This window comes from Strigops habroptila, chromosome 4 (assembly GCF_004027225.2).
Source record: "Strigops habroptila isolate Jane chromosome 4, bStrHab1.2.pri, whole genome shotgun sequence".
NCBI classification, from domain to species: Eukaryota; Metazoa; Chordata; class Aves; order Psittaciformes; family Psittacidae; genus Strigops; species Strigops habroptila.
The window spans coordinates 64528220-64552938 of NC_046358.1; the positions used below are offsets into that span (position 1 = coordinate 64528220).

General features: G+C 42.1%; 1 protein-coding gene across 2 annotated transcripts in view; it reads right to left on the minus strand.

Moving 5' to 3' along the window:
* The window catches only part of NELL1 (neural EGFL like 1), a 283745-nt gene that overhangs the window by 253026 nt on the left and 6000 nt on the right, over positions 1–24719 (minus strand). For both annotated transcript variants that reach the window (XM_030483848.1, XM_030483847.1), the window contains exon 3: positions 3162–3312. In XM_030483848.1, the coding sequence (XP_030339708.1) occupies positions 3162–3312 (151 nt within the window). The remainder of the gene's footprint in view (positions 1–3161; positions 3313–24719) is intronic.

Consider the following 24719-nt stretch of genomic DNA (forward strand, 5'->3'; position numbering starts at 1 on the left):
TGATGATATAAATTAACAACAAATCTCTAATTGTTGCAAAATATCTATTTAGTATAACAAAATAGCATATCTGAATTATTGATTTCAAGAAAAGTGGTATTCATCTTGTTTTAATACCTTTAGTTTGAGAGCTCCATGCTATTAATGGAAAATAAAATCCTGCTAAAATATCTAGAAAAATGAAATATAAACCAAGCATTCTATGCATGGTGATCATCTTTACTACTGAAATCATGCAGAACTGCCTTTTGAACTAGTTATGTTGGCATAGGTCACTTGAAATATGTGTGTGTGTGTGTATGTGTACACACACCTTTTTGCTGCTTGGAATAAAACCTATTTGTCAACTATCAAAACTATGCACAACAAAAAACTCATATCTCATAAAGATATGAACTATTGTACCAACAGGTAACATGGCTTTTATTCAAGTGTTGTTGACCCTCTGAATGTTCTGAAGCCTCAAAATTTAACCACTTTTGGTATGCTGATAAGTTAAAAAATATTATGTCCTTAACTACAAAACCTCCTATTTTGTGCATGAAGAAAGAGTGAGTTCTTGGCATTTTCATAGTCAAATACTATACTGGTTAGGTATAAAAAGGTAATAAATGCACCTTTATACTTATTCCCATACGTCTTAATCATGCTGAAACATAATTATGTTTATTACTATTCTCTTTGCATTGTCTGTTTTCATACCCAGCAACAACTTAAAACAGACTTCCCCTGTGCCAAAGGCCTGCACTCATCTCAGTTCATATGCAAAGCTAAAGACTCCAGTGACCTGAGCAGTTAGAGCAACATCAAAAAAATATCAAGCTGAAAGTTCTGCTTTTGCATTGGTCATAATGTAAGCAGGGGCCAAATCTTTGCTCTCTACTCCTCAAAATGCTAAGAAGTATTTTCTCCACTGTCATCCACTTTATTGATTTCTGTCATTACAGACCTAAGGGTCTGAAAGCACTACCCTTATCAGGGTCCAAGTAGCAACTTAAGAAACAGTGACTGTTTTAAGTCATAAACAATGAGTTCATAAATGTAAGATAATGGCAGTAATTCATCTGACGTTCAGAATCTAGCAGCAGTCATTAGCAACACTGGAGGTGCCTGTTTCGACTCTTACATAGAGCTACACAGACTGAAACTACCTCAGTTGCTACACAGAACTATAAAGGCTTAAGAGAGACTAGCACCCAATCCTTCAACTTCGTGTGTTTTTAAACAGATGTCTATTAATTTGACATACTAAAGATAACCTCAGTATCAAGAAGGACATCAGCAGCACACTTTGTTCAATCAAGATTACTCCTGCACAGAACATCTCCCTACAAGCCTCTGTCTCTTCCCGCCAAGATGGATGGGTTAAGTAGCTAAATTCAGAAGAGGCCATATCTAAAAATCCACGTGCCTTACACTGTATAATCATCAGCGCCTGTCTACTTTGACCTTGGATTTTGCTGAGTGCATGCATGTGTCCCTGCATGTGACAGTGTTCCTCTGTCAATGGCTCTCCTCAAGGTCCTTTTTCTCCTCAATGAAAATAAAAATAAAAAACCCTTAACATGGCAAACTGATCCTGTTACCCACAACTTCAGAGGGCTACAATGGCCTGGAAAAGATTGAAGGAATTAAAAATTAATGACAAAAGCAATGATAGGGTGAAAGGAAAACAGGAAGAGTTGGAGGGAGGGATCCTTCTGAAATGTAAAACAATATTCTTCTATATTGAGACAATGGCCTTGAAACTGAGAAGGAATAAAGTAAAAGAAAGAGACCATTGAGAAAGTAGAGATGACAGAAAAGTATAATGATAGAATAAGAAAGTAGTGGAGTCCTCCCCTTAGCTACAGACATCTCCGCTGTTGCACTGGCAAAAGCCATCATTGACAATTTGGTCATCATAAAGTCTTCTCCTCCCCAGGCTTTTTCAATAAAAGGTAAGAAAGGGGGCTAACAGTTGTGTATCATGTACATGATAAATAAAATTTACTACCAATAGGATTCTTTTTTTTATTTCCCCTAAAAGAAATGCTGCAGAATGACTGGCATTAGGTTTGAAATGGGAGCAACCAAAGAACATCCTGTTACTTGTATTACAACAGGAAGTCAGACTAGATACAAAGTCTGTCAAGCCCTAAAAAATTATGAAGAAAGCATTCACAAAGCTACAAGTAGGAAACATAAGGCAACATAAGCAGCTTAATTGCTGAATCTCAAAAAAAGAAAACGTATTATTTATAAATATATTTTCATTACAAGAGAGACATTGAGGTGCTGGAGCAGGTCCAGAGAAGGGCAACAGAGCTGGTGAATGGCCTGGAGCACACATGTGATGAGGAACAGCTGAGGGAACTGGAAAAGAGAAGGCTCAGGAGGGACCTTATCACTCTCTACAACTATCTGAAAGGAGGTTGAAGTGAGGTGGCGTCTGTCTCTTCTCCCAAGGAACAAGTGACAGGACAAGAGGAAATGGCCTCAAGCGGTGCGAGGAGAGGTTTAGACTGGAGATTAGGAACAATTTCTTCACAGAGAGGGTGTTCAGGTCATTGGAAGAGGCTGCCCAGGAAAATGGTGGAGTCACAATCCCTGGAAGTGCTCAAACACTGTATAGACGAGGCCCTTAGTGACATGGTTTAGCAGTGGCCTTGGCAGTGCTGGGGGAAAGGTTGGATTTGATGACCTTAAAGGTCTTTTCCAACCTGGTTGATTCTGTGATTCTATTCTAAATATTATAAAACACTGTGAAACAGGAAATATATCAGTTTAACCTGTATGAAAAAGCAAACTCCAAAGCACAGATGATAAACCACTAAGGGAAATGGCATTATAAGGTTTGTAACTTCCAAAGTACATTGCATCCATACTACATTGGCTTTGATTTTTCCATCTAAAAGACCAGGACACAGAAATAATGCATTCCTCCTATGACAAAAAAAAAAAACACCCACCAAAAAACCACCCCAAACAGCCAAACAAACAAAAAACAACAAACCCAAAAAACAACTAGGAAAAAAACAGCAAATTACAGACTATGAAGAAAGGCTTTAACTTCCATGCCAGATTTTACATCTACCATTTCAACACGTCAAAACAGACCACTGGGTACTCAGTATCTTTTATGTTGCTACTGCTATAGGAGAGAAGCAATTTCCTCTTACCTGTCCTCTAACTCTCGGATGGACAGTAGAACTCCAGAAGTTGATGCCTTCTGTTGCAGGGTAGCCAGAAACGTGAACTCGCTTTTATTCCAGAAGAGCTGAATTAACTTCTCACTCACATGGGGTGCTGTATGGATTTCTCTTTCTACATCTAAGAAAGAAGGAAACAACAGTCCAGTAAAAATGCTAAGTCAGAAAGATTCAGATTACATTTTTCATTTTCCCATCAATATTTTTCATTTACCATGCTCCACCACTGCATTCGTTCCATGAAAAAAACCAAATGCCATCTCTGTCAGCCTGTCCACTTGTCACAACTGGTCACCTCCTGATTTTCTGACAGGATTTTTAACAGGATGCTGAGCCCTTTGTGCCTGCTGCAAGCAGATTAAGCTGCTGTAAATAAGGTGTGGTGCAGTCAGATAAGTAGGCTCCTGAATTCAGAGAAATCTCAGGCACTGCCTCTCCCAGCACCATTCACCAAGCCCCAATTTCAGTTTTCACCACTGACTCCATTACCAACTCTCCACCGTACATCAGAGGAAACCTGTCCTTGCACTGTGTAAGGCAGAGATGTATTATTGCTACTAATGCCACATGGCTGTGCTTATGCCCAAGAAATAAATACAACACAGTTGCAATCCACTTTCAATCGCAATTTCAGGGATTTCTCAGTTTAATCAAAGCATGACAGCTCCTACAATATTTATTAAACTACAGTCTGACCAGGCAGATCCAGAAACAATTCAGTCTCCGTAATCCTGCTGATGTCCAAGCAGCAGCAAACCTTCTTGTATTTGATCTTGTAAGATTGAAATGGCCGCCTCCCACCACATTCATTTTTATAGCATCCTTTTATTCGCAATATCCCATTGCTATAAAAGATGATTAACGACAAAAGGGAGAAATCACAACGTTTCACCTTCCGACCCCTTGCTACATCTCTCATGCTGGGAATTTATCACACATTTCCAAGACCTGTGCCGCTTGCAGATCCTGGTTGTCACAACCAATTAGAAGCCCAGTGTGCTTCCTTCCAAAAGGTTTACTTTGAAGCTAGAAGTACTGGCACAAATTCTCAGCTGGTAGAAAACCATATAACTCCACTGAATCCGGAGAATCCGGCCCAGTATGAATGCTGTAACACACAAAGGATTCATGAGATTTACAATTCAGAATTTCACTGCAGGAAAACAACAACAAAAAAAAGCCATTGTGTCATTAAATGAGGCTTTGCAGACAGAGAGAGGAGAGACTGGCTTGGAAAACATCCTGAAACTCAAAAATGCAACTACTGGGGTAATCCCATGGACTGAAACCAAACTCTAAGGCAAAAGTATTCAAGCATGTTTTGTAATTGGGTGTTTCAACCTTTCCTGTGCAGCTTAAAGCCCTCCAAATGAGTCTACACACTCAGAATCTATAACACACTTGCACTGTGAAAAGCTCACCTCTGAAAATTACTGCAAATTTGACATCAAAAATCACTAGGAATCATTTAAAAACCTTTGCCAGAGGCTCAAATTCACCTGATAAACAAATATAATGCCCACATTACAGCATTGAACTATTTGTCTGTCCAATGCCACCGGCAGACAATCCACTGGTACTAAGTCCAAGGCACAAGTAAGACTCAGAGATAAAACATCCAAGAGCTGACAGTTGAAGATAATTATTCTTGTTTTGAAGATTAAGAACCTTTGTATCTTACCAAATTTTATATTTCTTTTCTTAAAGGTGTCACAATTGCCAGAAATGAAAAATGAGAAATCAAGATTCTTCCCTGTGAGGGTGCTGAGGCGCTGGCACAGGCTGCCCAGAGAAGCTGTGGCTGCCCCATCCCTGGCAGTGTTCAAGGCCAGGCTGGACGCAGCTTGGAGCAACCTGGTCTAGTGGAAGATGTCCCTGCCCATGGCAGGGGGTTGGAACTAGTTGATCCTTAAGATCCCTGCCAACCCAAACCAGTCTGGGATTCTATGATTCTATGACTTATCAAAGCCTTCAAAGCTTCTTTCACATGAAATCACAGCCAGTGCTGTCAGTGGAACGTGTATGCTAAAACTTCAGTCAAGCCTTGCAAAGTCCAACATTTTCTCATTGTAGGAGGACCCAGACACAAAGCCACATCCTGCCATCTATCCACCAAATCTTAGACAAAAATATAGATCTCCTTGGTCAGAACCACGAATGAATAATCAATTCATTGACTACTGTAGTTAGAAACATACTTTGAAATCCTGTACTATACTCTACCATATGCTCTTCATACTTATGAATACATTAAAACCACATGCAACACCTTCTATTCAATCTCTGCTGATTAAAATCAGTAAGATCCAAAGTTCTGACATTCCAGAATCTTGGGTTCAAACTACTACAAAATTAACAGTATTTACATACTGCTTTGCAACAATATGCCAGTATTATTTTTACAAAGGAAGTTACATAGCTTTTAAAAACTAACACACTCCTAAGTATGGTGCTATTTAATTGGAGTAGCTCTACTTACTACCAGTGCCTAGGAACACCCAGGACTGGTACACAACTGAAAATCATACTAGCAGGCGCAGAATTCTCTACAGAAAGGCTGTTTGTGATAACTCGACCTCAGTACCTACAGCCAGGGGGCTTTCCCAGCAATTCCATGGTGAGATGGCACAGGTGACCTGATGGCCTGCGACTAGGTGTGTAAGCTGAGGAGCCCACCAAGGCTCCAGAGGGCACACGACCTGGCATTTCTGAGATGATCAGCCTTCTGGGGTGCCAAGCACAGCCCTGGGCTCGCAACCAAGGGCCCGAATGCTGGGAAGGAACTGCATGAGGCCTTGTCGAGGGCATGAGAACATACTCCATCACTCCAACTCCTGTGCCCCACAGGATACCCTGTTCTGGCAGTGCCCCTCTTCATACCATATGATCGCTGCATATGTCATCTGCTTATGTTTTGCTCCATTTCTGCAGAAAGTACCATACAAGTGAACTGGGAGTAAGATCCATTTAGAATAAGAGCTTTCTATTCTCAGGTTGATTTTTATACTTCAAAAAAAAGGAAAAATTGAGAATACATACACCCCCTCACCACAGGTGCCTGAAAGGGAAAATACTTTTTATGCTCTCTATAAAAATAACTGTCTGCTTGTAATGAAATGTTGTATTTCCTACATAATATAGAACAATATAGGTTTCTACAGTAAGCTTCAGTGAAACATTACTTCATGCTTGAATGATAATGCAATCTCAGCAAAATAAATAAACAAACAGATACAACTTTCATATGCCCTTCTATGTGATTATATTTTCTTAATTTAAAATACTATCTGGATAAGGGGGGTTAAACATACCAGAGCATTTCTAAAACTAAGCAAGCAAAAAAAAACAAGCATACACAGTTATTCGAAAGTACAACAGATAAAAATCATCTCAGAGTAAGGCAACTTTCTACCTTCAGCAAAACAGAGAGGCAAAAGAGAGAGAAGTCAGAAAGAGAGCAGATCTGCTCCTTGACTTTAATTCTCTTTTTTAAGCTGACCAAGGAAGAAGTGTCAAACACAAAGAATTGGTGCAGTTTGCCAGGACAGCCAAACCCATTTAGTGACTGACATCCCACGTTTCCTTGCCCAGCACCATCTCCTCCATTCCCAGGGACGCCACCTTGCCTTCTCTCAGACACCTTGTCCTGTGTGAGCCCATTCAGACCCTGACCAGCACAGCCCTAGCAAGCCAAAAAGAGCTATGAGAGGAACCACCACCCAGGGCTACACTCACACAGGGGCTCAGGATCTGCAGAGTAAGACCACAGCACTCTGCTTAGCTGCAGCAAGCTTACACGCTCAGCCGCCCTGACAAATTTTACCCCCAATTACTCACAGTACTCACTTGTAGCACCTTCCAAATAAGTTTAAACTTTGTATATTAGTATGGGTTTGTTTTCACTTCATCATAAGACTGATCCAGATGAATGTCAATGCTGCTGTAGGACTAATGAAACGTACAGGTATTCCGGTACACACTAACCCTACATGACAAATGGAATTAAGAAGATACAATAACTCAGGATTAGTATCAGTCTTTACAGACCTGCTTTTGACCCTCAAGTCACGTCCTCCTGTGTGGATCCACTGCTCTATGTATCCATCACCATCTCTGGCAACTAAAAATTAAAAGCTCAGGCCTTTGCCACTTGTAGCTCAGAATGTATTAAAAGCCCCAAATAAAAGAAGTTTGCTTCAGCTCCATTAGAAACATTCTAAGAAAATTATCACCACACAGAAGCAGACAAAAAGAGTTAGAGAAGAATAGGATAATGATAGTAAAGTAGGCAAAGTTCTTGCCAAACTTACTTGGATGATGGTGTCAATCCATGATACAATGGGAAGCACATGACCATTTGGGCTGGAATTTTAAGCAATGAAAAATGTGGACCAGTTCTTACAAGCTGAATCCCAATCCACCTGGGAAATCATTTTTCTTTAATAGACACTTCCAGGAGAGGAAAAATACTAAAACTCAGTTCTAAATCAACTCATGTTTTCTAAAGCAACAGATATAGAATCACAGAATGGTTTGGGTTGGAAAGGAACTTAAGATCCTTTAGTTCCAACTCCCTGCCATGGGCAGGGATGCCTCACACTAGACGATGTCACCCAAGGCTCTGTCCTGGCTTTGAACACTGCCAGGAACGGAGCATTTACCACTTCTTTGGGCAACCTGTTCCAGTGCCTCACCACCCTCACAGTAAAGAATGTTTCCTCATTCACTAGCCTGCTTGAATATCTTTTCCTTTTACTCCCTTACTTTGGTAGAAAACTCCTTGCAGAATGCATTGCTTTATTGGTCCCTTCAATCATTTCAAAGCTATTTGTTTCCACATGCTTTCAGGAGAACCTTTGCACAGTCACTCTGGACAAGTAAATAGAAATTCACCCTGCAACAACAGACAATCTGCATTTCAGCCACAGCATCTAAAGAATCAAATATTGCAGCATATTGGCTTTTACGTTGCTATGGGCAAAAGCCAATAAAATTGAAGTCTCTATTAAAAAAAAAAAAACCACAAAAACAAACAAACACCAAAAATCCCTACCATGCCCCATCTGTTTTAAGTCATCAGCTTTCCAAAAATGGAACCAAGAATAGAAGGAAGATCCAAAACTAGCAACTCTCAGTGTAGACAGTTGCTAAAAGCTGCTCAGGATGAAAACACACAAACAGCATCAGAAAAAAACCCTTCTTGCCCACTGAAAACAGGTGCTTCATGAAAGCCAAGTGCAATCCAGTGCACAGACTCCTTTCTGCATATTGGTTTCCATCACCTTTTGAAGAACTGGTAAAAAGAAAACAAAAAAAACCCAAAACAAAAATAAACAACCAAAAAAAAAAAAACCCCACACCCAAAAAAACACTACTGGTGATAGATGCCCACTCCTTCCTGCTCCTCAAAAAACATTCCTTGGTCCATACAAGTAACAAATAGATCCCAAAGTTCATAGAAGGATGCTGACACCAGCCACAGGGATCTTTCTTAGAATCAGAGAATCATAGAATGATTTGGGTCAGAAAGGGACTTAAGATCATCTAATCCCAACCCCTTACCATGGGCAGGGATGCATCACACTGGACCATGTTGCCCAAGGCTCTGTCCAACCTGGCCTTGAACACTGCCAGGGATGGGGCAGCCACAGCTTCCCTGGGCAACCTGTGCCAGCGCCTCAGCACCCTCACAGGGAAGAACTTCTTCCTTATATCCAACCTGAACTTCCACTGTTTCAGTTTAAAGCCATCACCCTTTGTCCTATAGCTACAGTCCCTGATGTAGCGTTCCTCTCCGGTATCCTTGTAGGCCCCCTTCAGATATTGGAAGGCTGCTATAAGGTCTCCACACAGCTTCTCTTCTCCAGGTTGATCTTCTCCAAAAAGAAGTAATTTCCCAAGCAAGGAAAAGCTTCAAGTAGTTGCCCCTTCCTGCCTAGCAAGGGAAAAATGTAGTTATCTGCAGATAGCACCCATTTTTTATTTTAAGCTGTGGGGAGAAAAATTACACAAATTTATCTTTATATGCAATTAAAAAATGACTTTGAAACATGCTTCTGTCACAGGAATAGGCACAGGACCATGTATATCCCCCAGAGAGACCACTTTGGACACTCAATTTGGCTCTCAGCACTAAGGGTCCAGACAGGCCACACCATGCCGCTAAGACCCACCAGTCAATCAGCAGCATACCTGGGCATCACCTAAGCAAAGGCCCAAATTCATTCACCATGCTGGCTACTCGCCTATGCTGCTTCCAAGCCAGGCTAAAGCATGGGTTTTACCAGTACCTGGAATACTGTGTTCAGCTCTTGGCCCCCCAACACAGGAGGGACATGGAGCTGCTTGAGCAACTCCAGAGGAAGCCACAATGGAGCAGGTCTCCTGTGAAGACAGGCTGAGAGAGCTGGCCTTGTTCAGCCTGGAGAAGAGAAGGCTCCAGGGAGACCTTAGAGAAGCTCCCAGTGCCTAAAGGGGCTGACAAGAAACCTGGAGAGCGGCTTTTGACAAGGGCCTGTAGGGACAGGACAAGGGGGAATGGCTTTAACCTGACGGAGGGGAGATTCAGATTAGATATTAGTTCTTCCCTGTGAGAGTGGCAAGGTGCTGGCACAGGTTGCCCAGAGAAATTGTGGCTGCCCCATCCTTGGCAGTGTTCAAGGCCAGGTTGGACAGGGCTTGGTTGAACCTGGTCTACTGGAAGGTGTCCCTGCCTGTGGCAGGGGGTTGGAACTGGATGAGCTTTAAGGTCCCTTCCACCCCAAACCATTCTAGGATTCTGAATTCTATGATTGCCAAGGGAAGATAAAAGCAAGATTACATTAGGGTGCTGAGCAGGCACCATGATGCTCTCCAGGCACCTCTACACTGGAACAGAGAAGACCAGCACCTCTTCTCCTACCCATCAACAACTCAGAATGAGGTGAAAAGACCACACCTTTCTCTTAAAACCATGCTAACCAGGGAGAATCAAAGAGGGCATGGTTTCCTCACAAGCACGCTCTGCTTCTAGGTATTCTCACCAGTATGAAAAGACATCATAAATGCTTTTGCCTTGCTCGCTCCACTCAGAGTCAAGTGATAAACAGTATGATATCATGTTCAACAGCACAGCTTCCTAATTTATGATTATTCATTATAAATCACTCTTTACATGTTGCTTCAGACACTGTTTCTCAAGAATAAGATCCGTCTGCAGCGAAATGCTTGGTGATTTTAATACGCAAACCTCCTACAGAGATGATGTCTCATTTTAATTATTGTTTCAGTTTAATGGGTTTTCATTAAATTAAAGGATAGAGCAATTACCATGGTGAATATGAAAGGTAAGTTCCCATGACTATACAGCAAAAGCATTTCTGCTAGAGGAGGTGGAAAAATGGTATAACTCAATGTAAATTCTCCTTTTGCATGATGCAAAAATACCCTGGCAATAAGTGTGTATTACCATCGGTCTGATATACATGTTTGTAAACTAGTTTACAACTAGGTCTCTCCTAACAAAATTAATCTAGCATTTAAAATTATATATATAGATTTCATTCCTTTCAGGAAGCAATTGAAAACCCAGTCCTAAACCTCCAGATGCCAGGGACAGCAGAATTTTGAGCTACTGATTTGAGAAACTGGAGCATACTTATCAAATCAAGTTTCTCCCCAACCAATAATTTAGTTGATTTAGTGGCTTAATGTCAGACTCTTCGCTTCTTGAAAAGTGGCCTGACACCAGCACTAGCTGGAATGACCATGCTCGTGTTAATTAAGTAGTTGTCAGAAAGTCTAAAGTCCTTCATTTGCTTTACCAGCATTTCAAACTGAATCATGGAAATCGAGTACTCTGGAACAAATAGAGGAGCAGACACCGCACAAGACTTGGAAATGAGTATGTGCCAAGAGAGAAGGCAGTCACCTATGCCTCCCAAGCCCCAGCTATTAAAAGGTGCCCTAGGTGGCAGAGAAAGCACAGAGGCAGAAACCTGTAGCAAAGCCTATGTTGAGAAACTGCCCCTCTTTCACCACATGTGGGTCTCCCATATCTTCTTCTTTCTCTTCTCCACTCAAATGGACAGAATGACCAAAGCAAGCACTGGAGTCATCCCTCCAGCAGCAGGATGAGCAGCAGGCCTGGGCACACACACTGTGCAGCGGCTGGTGCTGCCTTTAAAACATTTCGCCATTATGGAGCAAAATCAGAAAACTGGAGTAAGCCAAACGGCCTTGCAACAAGTTTCCTGCTGAGAGCAATGGTGATCACCTTGCTGAGTCTACATATCCTCTTACTCAAGGCAGCCACGTTAACTGAGCTCAGGCACAGGCTCAAGCTCCTTCTCAGGCAGGCTCTGTTGTTTGCTCAAGGGACTCATGCTGAAATCAACATTATTTACAAATGGTTGCTCCCTTAAATTAAATGCTTGGTAGAAATGCTCCAGAAGTTATGCTACCAGTAAAAACAAATCATCTGCTCTTAAATCATGTGAGTTAATCAAATTACATGTGTTGTAAGTGAATTAATTCAGGCATCGCTGATGATAACATCTTTTTCACTGTTTATCTATATCAGATAAGGTATCCCATCACTGTGATCATAAAGATTGCTATTCGGAAAATAACAACAACATTTGAACAGAAAGAGCATGGACCATACTAGCAACACTGGCATGTTCAACATACGCAATGTTGGGAAAAAGCAGTAATTGCTAAGAATCATTACTGACATGCTGCCTGCCCATTTTACAGGAGTACTGTCCACTTCAGGGATCTATTTAAGAGTATATTGAATGCTTATGTCACACAAAATAACAAGCCACCCAAAATCACTGTTTCTGTTCTGGCTTCATGCAAAAGCAAGCTAAGCAATTTTTTCCTCCCCTTCTACAAAACATTTTCAGGTATGCTCAAAGTCATACACTCCAAAAATTAAAACTGACTTTTAGAAAATGATCACATATACTGAACTTGACAAAATATGCTCTTTACCCGCATTTGTTTGAAAAAACTTACGATGGTACCAGAAGGTGAGCACCATCTAGAACTAAAAATCAGATCCAAAAGTTTTGCAAATAACTACTAATTGGAGTTTGAACTTGTTTCCTCCCGCTATTACCCATAGTGTGTTTGTAAACTAGAAACAAATTTAAGCTTTTTCAATACAACATGCAGAGAGATTGATTCATTTGTATTTTTAAGCAATATGTAATAAATCTGATGTCTCACTCAGCACTCTTCCTTCTTGCAGGTAATGAAAAACGCTGCTCATACTTTATGGCAACACAATTAAAACTAAATACTAATATCAAGCACTTCTGAAGTGCTTTAGGATTCCTAAGTTTAACATGAATATGACAGATATAGTCAACAAGAAGCAGGAGAGAAGCTAATGCCTATATTACTTTAACTCTGTCGAAAATCCCTGCCTACCTTCATCAAGGCCACACAGAAATCAGAATTTGTCTCCCTGGTGAGAACCTGCATTCTTAAACATGTAAATCAAAATACTAGTTTTAAACAGTTCATTAAGAGGGAACTTCCAGCAAAGCAGAAAACTCCAACTCAGCTTCTGTACTTGCAGAGAGAGGTTGCAATGCCTAATGCTACTGATGGCATTGGGTAGCTAACAGACCTGGCTACACCTACACAAAGGTTTTAATTTCCAGTCCAGTAAAACATTTAGCACACGAATAATCCAGCTAAAGGCAATGAAATTATCCGTAAAGTTCACAGCAAGCATATGCTGAAGTGCTTGCTTGGTTCGGAAATTCCTAATGACTTGACACACTTAATAGTTATTTAATTATTTTTAAACCATTGAACTCATTTATAACTAAAATCTTACGGTTTTTCTTTATTTTCTATATACGATTTGTACAAATATTAAACAAATGTGTTTTGTGAACTAATTCTCTCTTCTGTTTCCCTTCCTTCAGAAAAATCACTTCCACGTTATTGCTGAAGCAAATTAAATCCTGGGTGTCTGTTTTATTTATTAACTGCATGATAATAGCATGAGCATAATACATTTGTCAAAGCCCTTCTCTACTGAACTGTAATTTCTGCTGTCAGCCTCTTTATGTTTGTATTCAAGATTCTAGTTGCCTTTGTTTCTTCGAACACACATAAGCACACATTTATATATTCTCCCAAAATATGTACAAATTCTATCTGTGAAGTGTTCCACAACACGCCCAACAAAGAATCATAACTACAGCAAACACACTTAGTCATTCTCTGCAAGTTTTATATGAATTATTTGAGAGATATAAGAATTCTCAGAAAATGTCACAATAATAACTGTTTTCTCTTTTTACACCATAATTATGATTTGGAGCATTGCTTTTCTTATTTCACCCAAGCATACCACAACTCATGATTAAAATATGACAAATTTGATAGCATCCATTGCTGTAGGTTCATCCATAACAGCAAACGTGCTCAGGGTACTGAGAGATCCCTTTTGCTCCATAAGCCTTTGTTTCTGAAAATAAGCTTTTATGTAAATAGAACTGCCACATGTGTCCCCCTTTTTTGCCTTTCTTGCCGTTAGCAAGAACACCAGCAATAATGTTTACTCTTTTTCTGTTAATGACTACATTTTGAAACAATTAGGATGGCATAAAGCTAGAAAGGCGGAATATCCCAGCTGAAAGCTGGTACTCACAAGACATCAAGAACCATTAAAAGCACAGCCAGCGTCAGAGAACAAAAGGCTAACACAGAGGACATGACTTTCAAATGTGTCCCCAACGCTATCATAGAAAAAAAGAAATTTGATTTTGTTCTGGTTTCATAACTAACTGTGATGCAGTAAACCTAAACAACTTCCAGCATTTCCCTGGTAAGTTTACTGGACCCAATACTAACAGAGTGCTCCTACCACGACTTGTCAGTAGATTCTCTTAAAAGGATGCTTGAGATAAAGTGCAGTACATGAGCTTTTCAAAGCATCAACATTTACCAAATTATTTGACAAATATGTTTTAAGGCTGTGCTGCTTCATTTTCCAAATAGCATGATGAACATCTGTAGAGCCCTCCACAGCCACACACACACACAAACCTCACTCTCCTCCCACACATCTTGGCTTTGGTATTTTCCCCAATCCCCAGTAATAGGCTTCAAAATTTCACCATTGTTACACACAACGAGACAAAGTGGAGAGAGAGGAGCCAGGCAGGTCTGAATGCCATCTGTAGATAGTCTTTCATCATCATAGCAGCCTTCCAATATCTGAAGGGGGCCTACAAGGTTGCTGGAGAGGGAACTTCGTCAGGGACTGCAGCAATAAGACAAGGGGTGATGGGTTAAAACTTAAACAGGGGAAGTTCAGGTTAGATATAAGGAAGAAGTTCTTTACTGTGAGGGTGGTGAGGCACTGGAATGGGTTGCCCAGAGAAGTGGTAAATGCTGCATCCCTGGCAGTGTTCAAGGCCAGGCTGGACAGAGCCTTGGGTGACATGGTCTAGGGTTAGGTGTCCCTGCCCATGGCAGGGGGTTGGAACAAGATGATCTTGAGGTCCCTTCAAACCCAAACAATTCTATGATTCTATGATTCTATAGAAGCAATGAATATTTAACCTCCAAGACCCAGTTTTATACGTGTTGCGCTCTCACGCAAAGATGCTACCTTCTTTGCTACCTTCCAGCTTACAAAAGATTTAAAAAAAATGAAAAGGGAAAATACAAAATAAGAAAAAATTAAAAATACAAGAAGGGGGGACATGATACAGAACTAAGCTTTACAACACGAACTCGTCTGCTGTAGGAGGTATCTGTTCCCACTGATGCCAAACAGAAAACTCACAGCTTCGGAGGGAGGAGTCACCCGTGTGTCCAAGGGGAGGATGGACTCAGGAAAATAATACATGCAGCTGCAGGGATTCTTAGCTATTTATTTACTATTTATAGCATACAGGACCAGTAGGAAACTCAGATGTAACTATGTAAGAAATGCTGTCACACACAAAGGGACAATAGGGGACAGAAAGACTGTACTGAGAGGTTTTTTGGGAGCCAAAACATCAGTGCTCAGCTACAGTATTTATTGCTCAAAAATAGTGACTGACGGATCCCTGTTGTCAGAACTAGAGAACCAATTTTGCTTTTTTAGCAAGTAGGTAACCCATATACTTAAGGATTTAGATGAATGCTTTAGTGGACATCAGGTGCCAAAACCAATTTTTTTGTCTGCTCTATTAAAAAAAAAATGAAATAAATCTCCTGTTCTGCATTTTGTATTATTGAATAGGCCACAAAAGGCAAGGCAATCACATGCCATGATGCCATAAACGAGCACAGGGTGACATGATTACTTCACACCACTTAAGTGGCAAAAATGAAAACTTAAGAGGAAAAATTGTCCCCTTCATGTCATTTACACAGCCACACTGCAGGTGGCAAGATTAATCTAGAATTTGGCATAGAAGAAGTAGATTGAGGCCTTGAGTAGCATCTAATTTTTATTCTTGATAAGTAGTTGAAGACAACAGGATTTTTCACCACAGGAAATGGGCCATGCCTGCTTCTTGAATTAGGTCTGATTATATCTGCTTTTGTGTATTTGTAAAGGTACAAAATCTTAAAACAAAAACCCACCACATCATTGTATGTGTTTAAATTTGTGTGACAGTAATTTCAAATAACACCATTTCCTTTCAGGCAGAAGATGCAACTCTGCTTTGAATTAATGTAATCAAGTAGGACGAGGGTAAATATTCTTACCAAATAGATATTAACACATTTCTACTAAAATTGGTTTAAAAACCAATTGGGATGAAAAACAACCATAATGGGCCACCTTGTTTCATTGCTTACAGTGAGAACTCAATCCTTCAGCGTTGCTTTTCCCCGCCTCTGCATTTCAAGTGGTTTTAACTCAGCAGTGCCAAGTAACACTCCAATTCTGCTCTCTTTTACCACAGCATCTGTCCAGCAACCCGGAACTGAACTATCAGGTGCAAGGACTTGCCTTGAACTTGGCCAGGATACTCCACTGAGGGGTACTCAGCGCTGTTTCGCACAGCTCAGGTATCAAATCTACTTCACCTCAACTCCTCAGGGCTCTGAGTAGCGCCTGCGCCTGTCTGACCAGATGTTATAAAATGATATCCTTTTTCCTGTTTAATACCCATTTACTAAATAAGTAGCTAATAAAACCTGATTACATGGAGTATGATATGACTTCAAAGTATCAGTTTGCCAAAAACCTGGCAGTGTTCAAGGCCAGGTTGGATGGGGCTTGGAGCAACCTTGGTCCAGTGGAAGGTGTCCCTGCCTGTGGCAGGGGGTTGGAACTAGATGAGCTTTAAGCTCCCTTCCAACTCAAACCAGTCTGGGACTCTATGAAAACTCTATGAAAAAGACAATTTTTGTTGTATTTCTGTTCTGATGAAGATACAAGAAGCTCAAACTGCTGTTCTTACTTTTATCTGAACTGATTTACTTTCATTGTAAGCACGTAGATGCTCACGCAGTGTGCAATGCTACACTTACTAGCAGTGTCAGAAACTAATTTCTGCATCCCTTCTCTGCCCACTGAAGAGCAGAGACCTTTTGCTTCCTTTCTGCTTATCTTCATTACAGGACTTCATCAACAGGTTGCCAGAAGCATTCGAGGCTTTTAGCATACTACAGAAACACTGAAGTGCTTATCCCACTTCCCCTCTGTACTTATCACCCTGGCAATGAAGATAGACAAGTAGCACAATTATTGTCTCTCAGAAAAGCAAAAATAACTGCCAAGGACAGAGGCAGCGTGTGCTCAGAATTCTCTCCTGATCATTACAGACATGACAGGAAACCCAAAAAATGTCAAGTAACAGAAGGCAGCATGACAACATTCAGCATGGGAAAAGTAGAAATTGGTCACTGTCGTTTAATGTGACTAGGTTTCTATTTTAGCCAGCACTTACTTGGCTGGGGGGCAGGGGTGTCTGAAAAATGAGGATATGGAATGAGAAACTGCAAGGATTTTCAAGTTATACCTTCATCTATATGCTTGCTAAATGTTACTCCTGGGCAGGTTTCTAACGTAATTCAAACATTAAACAGGAGTGCAAACAGCCAACATTGGATGGGTATGTAAGTGCATTTTAAGAACTACTTCTGGGAACTCACAAAGTTAACAGTAGTTTATGCATCATGAAAGCCTCAAAGCATTGTTCAATAATTATGTCTCAAGTGATCTTTAATTCCCTCCATTGAAGATGACTCATCTCACTCATTCCCTCCCAGCTCATTGCATTCCAACTCCGCATTATTTCTCTGTTCTGAAAATTGTCATTTTTGCAAAGGAAAAAAAAAAAATTACTTAGCCTAATGATTTAATAAAAAAAAAAATTACAAAACACATTAAAATATTACTTATATTAAATATATATATAAAAATGCTAGGTTAGACAGATGTTAGAGTTCAAGTGTCACAGGCAAACCTTGCTCAACCCTGCAGGATGTGTATTCCAGCACCATTCCTAATTACAGGATCACGCACCCACTTTCCAGAGGGTCCTTGTCTCAGGGCAAAAAGTAAAGAACAAAGAGGAAAACCTATTTACTTAACAAAGAAGGGTCTGAAGTTTTGCTTTATTTTTATTGTTCCTTGAACAGTATATCTACTGTATTCAAATCCTTCTCTGAAGACAGAACAGACCATGACCAAGGTAATTATTCCAGCACTGCATCCAAGACCTCTACAAATATTAATTAATTCTTTTCACACCACTGTTGTTAGAGGAAAGGGCATTAGTACCTCAACTTTGCAAGTGAACAACCAATGCACAGCAAAATTAAAACTCCAAATCACTAAGAAGTTCTAAATCACTATTAAAAGCCCTATATTACTCATGTTGTATCCTCCAAAACCACTTGTTAAATATCAGCACGCATCACAGATACATTACAGCACTACCACATCTGAACTTTCAGCGCTTTTCCCTATTACGCTGCCCTAATGCTGCCTCTACCATAAGCAAACCTTTACCCAGTCCTACCCCCTTGGTTTAAGCCTCCAGTCCTCATGTTTCCCAACCAGGCTCTAGCCCCTTACCTCTGTCTGCAGACTGCTCCTCCCAGCTGCTGCCCACAGCTCCCCTTACTGCTCTCTTCATCCCTGCACCTTTACTCCCTTCCCCTCAGGTCAAAGTCATTGTACAAGGAGCTGCCCTTGACACAGCTCCTCTGCCTGGCCATCACCAGCCCCCTTCCTGGCCTCCGGCTCCTGACCGCAGCTGTTTCTCTTCTCTCCCCATCTGAGGCTGTTTCCTTGCCCTGCCTGTCACAGTTAATCTCACCTGACTGCTCCTCACCACTACTGTCCAGCACCAGCTGGTATCCCTTCCTGGCACTCAGGGGAGCCCATTCATCCCAACTACATTATTGTCACTTTATGTGCCCAGTCCTTGCCCCTACATTTCCAGCTTTATTTCTTTCTCCTTTCCAGCTTCCACAATGCCCTGGGAAGGAAGTGGGGAAAGCGGGAGAAGCACTTGAGATCCCAAAAAGAGATGAAGACCTTGCTCTATGACCTGCTCATGGGCACAAGCTCAGAAACTGTCCCTGCCAGAGTAGTCCCTTGCCATGGCAGGGGAGTTGGATCTAGATGATCTAAGGTCCTTTCCAACCTTAACCATTCTATGATTCTGTGATAAATCACACTCTCCTCTATCCTCTTGGGTGCAGCCAGCCCAGCTGCTGGCATCTTATTTTAACTCCTATTTCAGTGGTGCTTTACAGAGAAACTTTGACAAAAGGCTGAAAGCACGGAGGGGACTCTGGCACATCTCTAGGATGGCAGGCAGCTGCCACAGTTCCTACGGGCCAGGCTGGAGCTCATAAATGCAGGAGGACATCCCAAGAGACGAGTGTGGAGGTCAGGCGAGGATCCTGCTCTCCCAAGCCATGGGATGAGCCGTATTTCTCATCACGCCACAAACCCCCGTCATGGGGGAAGACTCACACTGGTTTGGTCCCCACCATCTCCAAATAGCCACAGGTCATGAGCCACCACCAAGGGCAAGCAGAGGTGCCCATCGCTGCCTTCAGAACCAGCAAGGCCCAAAAGTGGATCAGCTTTGAGTAAACCATCAGTACTGTTGGTGAGAGGAGGATCTCAGAGGAGGATCTCTCAGATCTCAGCAGAAGGAGAAGGGAAACAGCAACATTTAACAGCAAGGAAGCAGCAGCACCTGCAGTGTTACCACACGATAGGGGTGAGAGGCTGACCCACACCTCAGATGTAGATGCTATTTTGCTCACAATGCTATTTTTGCTTACAGATTATATTTTTGCTTACAAATATAAAGGCTTTTGATGTGACAGCAGCTGCCTTTCCCTCCTGAGGTCCCAGGAACCTGGGACAGGCGCCCCACAGACATCAACAGGGTAAAACCCACCGTGCCCTTGTGGAAACCAGCGCAGACCTGGCACAACAAGAAACAGGGAACAAAGCTCACTCTTCCCTTCAAAGAAATAAAGCTCAATAAAGCACACAAGTTCAAAGAGCTGGCAGAGTTCCCATGAAGATAGACCCGCACCATGTGGTCAAGCGCCGGCGCCTCTGTGAGGAGAGGTGGGAGCTGCCCTACCCAGACACAACCGGTTCCGGCCGCCCCACCTCAGGGCAGTGCTGGCCCCCCTTTCCACCTCTGAAGAGCCCATGCAGGCAGTGGGAAATACCTGGTAAAATGAAGAAACAGATGTTCCCTTCCTTCCCCTCCCAACTCCAGAACTGAAGTTTATCTCTCCCACTCGCTGCAGACCTCCCTGCTGTCCACCCCAGGAAAGCAAAAACAACTGCCAAGAATGAGGCAATGTATGCTCACCATGTCAATGAACCAAGGTCCCTTCCAACCCAAACCATTCTAGGATTCTATGATCCTATAAAACCTCAGCCACAGCACACAGCTAACTGAGACTCGGGTGAGAGGATGTTCACACACGGATGAGGAAGGCAGCTGCCTACTCACCCGGCCTTTGAATTTACAGAGTGCACTTCAGTGCTGAGGTACTGCCCCACACACATGGCCAGGGCATAACAAGTGTACCCCAGCGACTGTCCTAGCAGAAGCAGAGTTAACATTTCTGATATAAAGGGTATGTGCCCACTTCTGATGGCCAGGCCAAGTTATGCAGTTCTCCCTATCCACCAATCTCAAAGCACACCAAAGCTGGCTATCAATCAAACCCCTTCTGCTTCGGCACCATGAAAGCTGCCTTTAGGACTCTGAATCCTAGAGCAGGATCAGGAAAGACCTCTGGTCTCCAAGCACGGAATTAGCAAGTCAAGGAGGAAGGTGTCTAAAATGAAAAATTAGGATCTATAATACACTAAGAGGAAACACTGACAGAACAGGTTGTACTGCATCTGGAAGCTCAAGTGAGTCTGTGGGGAGGCATCTCTACCCCCTCCTTGGTACTGCAGCTTTGCTCTCTCTTTTGGCCTGAAGCAGGATGGCTCTTTTATTTCAGGAACTCAACAAGATTCACTCTTCTCTCACAAAAGCATTGCCTTTCTCTGTGCTTTAAGACGCTTGTTATTCTTTCACCTTTCCTGTTGGAGCCACGATTGAACAGAAAAGAACTCAGCAGTCCCCGGTACAAAGTAGGAAGAAGGAGAACGACTGAACTCTGTGCTGCAGGAGCTGCAGGCCACGTCTTTCTCTTATAAATCCAGCGGTTGTTTAATACAAGTAAAGAAACAGTCAAGGAAGAAAGGACTACATATAGCTAGACTTCGAACTGTACTTGGTGGTTTATTTTACAGAGTGCTTTACATAGTCTATGTAGTATAAAGACCATTCCTAATTTAAAGACTGACTTAGTTGAAAAATACTGCCAGATTGCTAGGAAAGGGAACAGCAAAGCCTTAATAAACTTCTTGGGGAGACCGCTTTATATGTAACGGCTTTAAGCCTCTGTTAGCTCTAAAATAGATGTTGAGAAAAGAGGAATTAAAAAGAAATAGGCATAGCTGACAGGTTGTAAAAGAAATAAGATTTTACTTTCCCAGCAAGAACTGAGCATAGAACAAAAGTCAGACTGGTTAAGGTAATCACATAATTTAACAGCTAGGCTAAAAATTGGGTTCAGTCTATCTAGAAACAGGACGACCAGTTAGTCACCTCTTCCTGCCTTACTTATAATGGAAGTCTTTCTCTGCCACCAATCTCAAGATCCTACTGGGCTTTCTACCTACAGGGTCAAAACAAGCCCAGCTTCCCTGCTAGCTGAAACACAGAGCAGGACTGAGCTCCACTCCAGGGCCATGACTCAGGATTTCATTATAATCCTGTTTTAGGAATTTCAGTATCATTTCATCATGTTTGTAAGATACTATTTACGGATGTTTTTAACTCAGCATTTCTAAGATGTTATTGTAATGCACTAGATGGACAATTAATACTTTTCTTTGAGGTAGATTTCCCACCCACCCCCAGAACTGCTTCCTAGAATTCTTTGGACCCCTGGTTGGAGGTAAGGAGATGTGGGGTCAGACACTTGGAACTTGGGTACCCCATTCCCCAAGAGCTCTCTACTCAAGAATCTCCACTCACCCTCCTTCGTCCCTTTTCTGCTAGAACAACCCATCCCAACACCAGGGCTTTTTTCCCACTCTTCATCATTCAAATAAATAAAAGATAAATAATCAAGACACCACAATGTTAGGGATCTTTGCAGAACTGCCGTTACGAGTTAGATATCTACATTTCACCTAATTCAGTGCCAGCTCTTACACTGCTTTTTGGATTCCCTCATCCCCATTTCACAGAGAATGGAACTGAAACACAAAAATAATGGAACTGATCAATCAAAAATCCAGCTGAAATACTCTAATAATCAAAGCCCAAGCCCAACAGGACCACTCAGATCACTATGCTTAATTACAGGTTTCTATGCTTTTGTGAATTAGGAACAAGTTTGCTTCCCAAAGGCAAGCCACATCTCTCAATTGCCACTTCAGTTCTATCATAGAATCATAGAATAGTTAGGGTTGGAAAGGACCTTAACATCACCTAGTTCCAACCCCCCTGCCATGGGCAGGGACACCTCGCACTGAACCATGTGGCCCAAGGCTCTGTCCAACCTGGCCTTGAACACTGCCAGGGGTGGAGCATCCACAACCTCCCTGGGCAACCCATTCCAGTGCTTCACCACCCTCACTGTAAAGAACTTCTTCCTTATATCTAATCTAAACTTCCCCTGTTTAAGTTTTTTGTCCTACCTTGTCCTACCACTACAGTCCCTAAGGAAGAGTCCTTCCCCAGCATCCTTATAGACCCCCTTCAGATACTGGAAGGCTGCTATGAGGTCTCCACGCAGCCTTCTCTTCTCCAGGCTGAACAGCCCCAACTCTCTCAGCCTGTCTTCATATGGGAGGTGCTCCAGCCCTCTTATCATCCTCGTGGCCCTCCTCTGGACTCGCTCCAACAGCTCCATGTCCTTTTTACGTTGAGGACACCAGAACTGTACGCAGTACTCCAAGTGAGGTCTCACAAGAGCAGAGTAGAGGGCCAGGATCACCTCCTTTGACCTGCTGGTCACGCTTCTTTTGATGCAGCCCAGGATACGGTTGGCTTTCTGGGCTGCAAGCACACACTGAAGCCAGCTCATGTTAAGCTTCTCGTCAACCAACACCCCCAAGTCCTTCTCTGCAGGGCTGCTCTGAATCTCTTCTCTGCCCAACCTGTAGCAGTGCCTGGGATTGCCCCGACCCAGGTGTAGGACCTTACACTTGCCTTGGTTAAACTTCATAAGGTTGGCATCGGCCCACCTCACAAGCGTGTCAAGGTCCTTCTGGATGGCATCCCTCCCCTTCAGCGTATCAACCGAACCACACAGCTTGGTGTCGTCGGCAAACTTGCTGCGGGCGCACTCAATCCCACATGCTGTCACATAGTTTGCAACAGAGCTGATTTTGTTCCTTTGCCTGTAAAGCTGCTTCACATGGAAATCTGTGTTTCAACTCTTACTACCAATATTATTAGAAAATCAGAATACTCCACTGGCTTCACTGAGATTGCCCTGGACTGAAATTGCTAACTCTCCAGGGCAAAGAGTCCTACATTTGCTCTAGGATAAATCAAACCATGGCATCACTCCCCAGAAACTTCATACAAACAGTACGTCACTTACTGTAATAATTGATAATATCAATGATCCAAGAGCTAATTAAAATAATTTTCTCTTTCTTTTGTGCGTGTCTTCCCATCATCCCCCCCTTCTTCATTCCTTCTTTTTGCCTCTAAATGCAACCAAAAGAATGCCCAAAACTTATAAAGGTTTCTGTTTCAAAGAGTTTAATTCACAGAACAAGAATCTCACTTAGGAGAACAATCCATATTTTCACTACAACTGTACACACAGCTGTCTGGATTAGGGAAAATTTACCATTTCTCTGCCTCAAAGATGTAGACTTCCAGGGACACACAAAGAAACACTCTCAGTTTGAACTGCTCTAGCAAAGCCATTTTAGGAAATTGATCTTACAAGATAGAAAATGATCCACGGGGAACCTTTTGCAAGCTCAGAGCTCTGTTACATTGCTGTAAGGTCATCACCAAAGGTAGCAAGCAAAACTGACCCTAGGAAAACTGCACACACCAAAGAACATACAAATTCTTCTCATTGCCTCAATTAGGAAATCCTCAGCAAGAAAAGCCTAAGAGTGGTCTTTTCGTGTGGCTCCATGCTCAGCAATCAGCCTGCCAGGTGAAGCAGGTCCTCCCCTGCCCAGAGAGCCAAGGCAACACCAGAGCAACATGACGCAGCAAGGCACAGCATGCACTAACTACTCCCAAATGGTAAGAACTAAAACAAAGCTTTGCTCAAAGGACCACATCTTGGAGACTGGAACAGCTGGTCCAAGAGGATATAGTAATTTTGAAACTAAGCACTAACTTTCAGTCTTTTCTCTCCACTTGGGATGTCATGTGTGCTGGGGTTTTTATCAATCTCTGCAGGAAGAGATTCTAACTTAGCCATAGCAGTTACGCATAAACTGCCTTGAGTTCTGGATCAGTTTTACTGCAAAGGACCTGCAACACAACCAAACAGTAGTTCTAAAGTAAGTCACCTCTGTTAGTAAAAGGCAATACACACAACTGCCAACATACTGCTGACATTTAACAAATAACAGATAGCAACAAGACGTGAAGCAGCCAATGGGGCAGCCACAGACTTCCGGCCCATCTCATGGCAGCAGCAAAAGACCCCTCGCAGACCTCTCTCAGGATGGAGTAATAGACCAAAGGTCTTCAGTCTTCTCCCAGCCCAAGGGCTGATGAGCTTAACTGAAGAAAATAATTTTCCCAAGCTGTCTTCCAAGAAGGTTTATGCCAGAGGTGATATCCAAGCACAGGGCTATTCCTGTGTGCATTAGCAAAAAGAATTTATGTTCTGGTAGCTAAAAAAGCTTTATTTACCTAACTACAGGCTTTGAATTTATTCACCTAGTACAGTGAATTTTTATTCATTGCTTCCCATGAACATCTGTCTTCCATTTTTTCTGCTCATGTTAGTTTTACAAGCCCTACCTTTTTT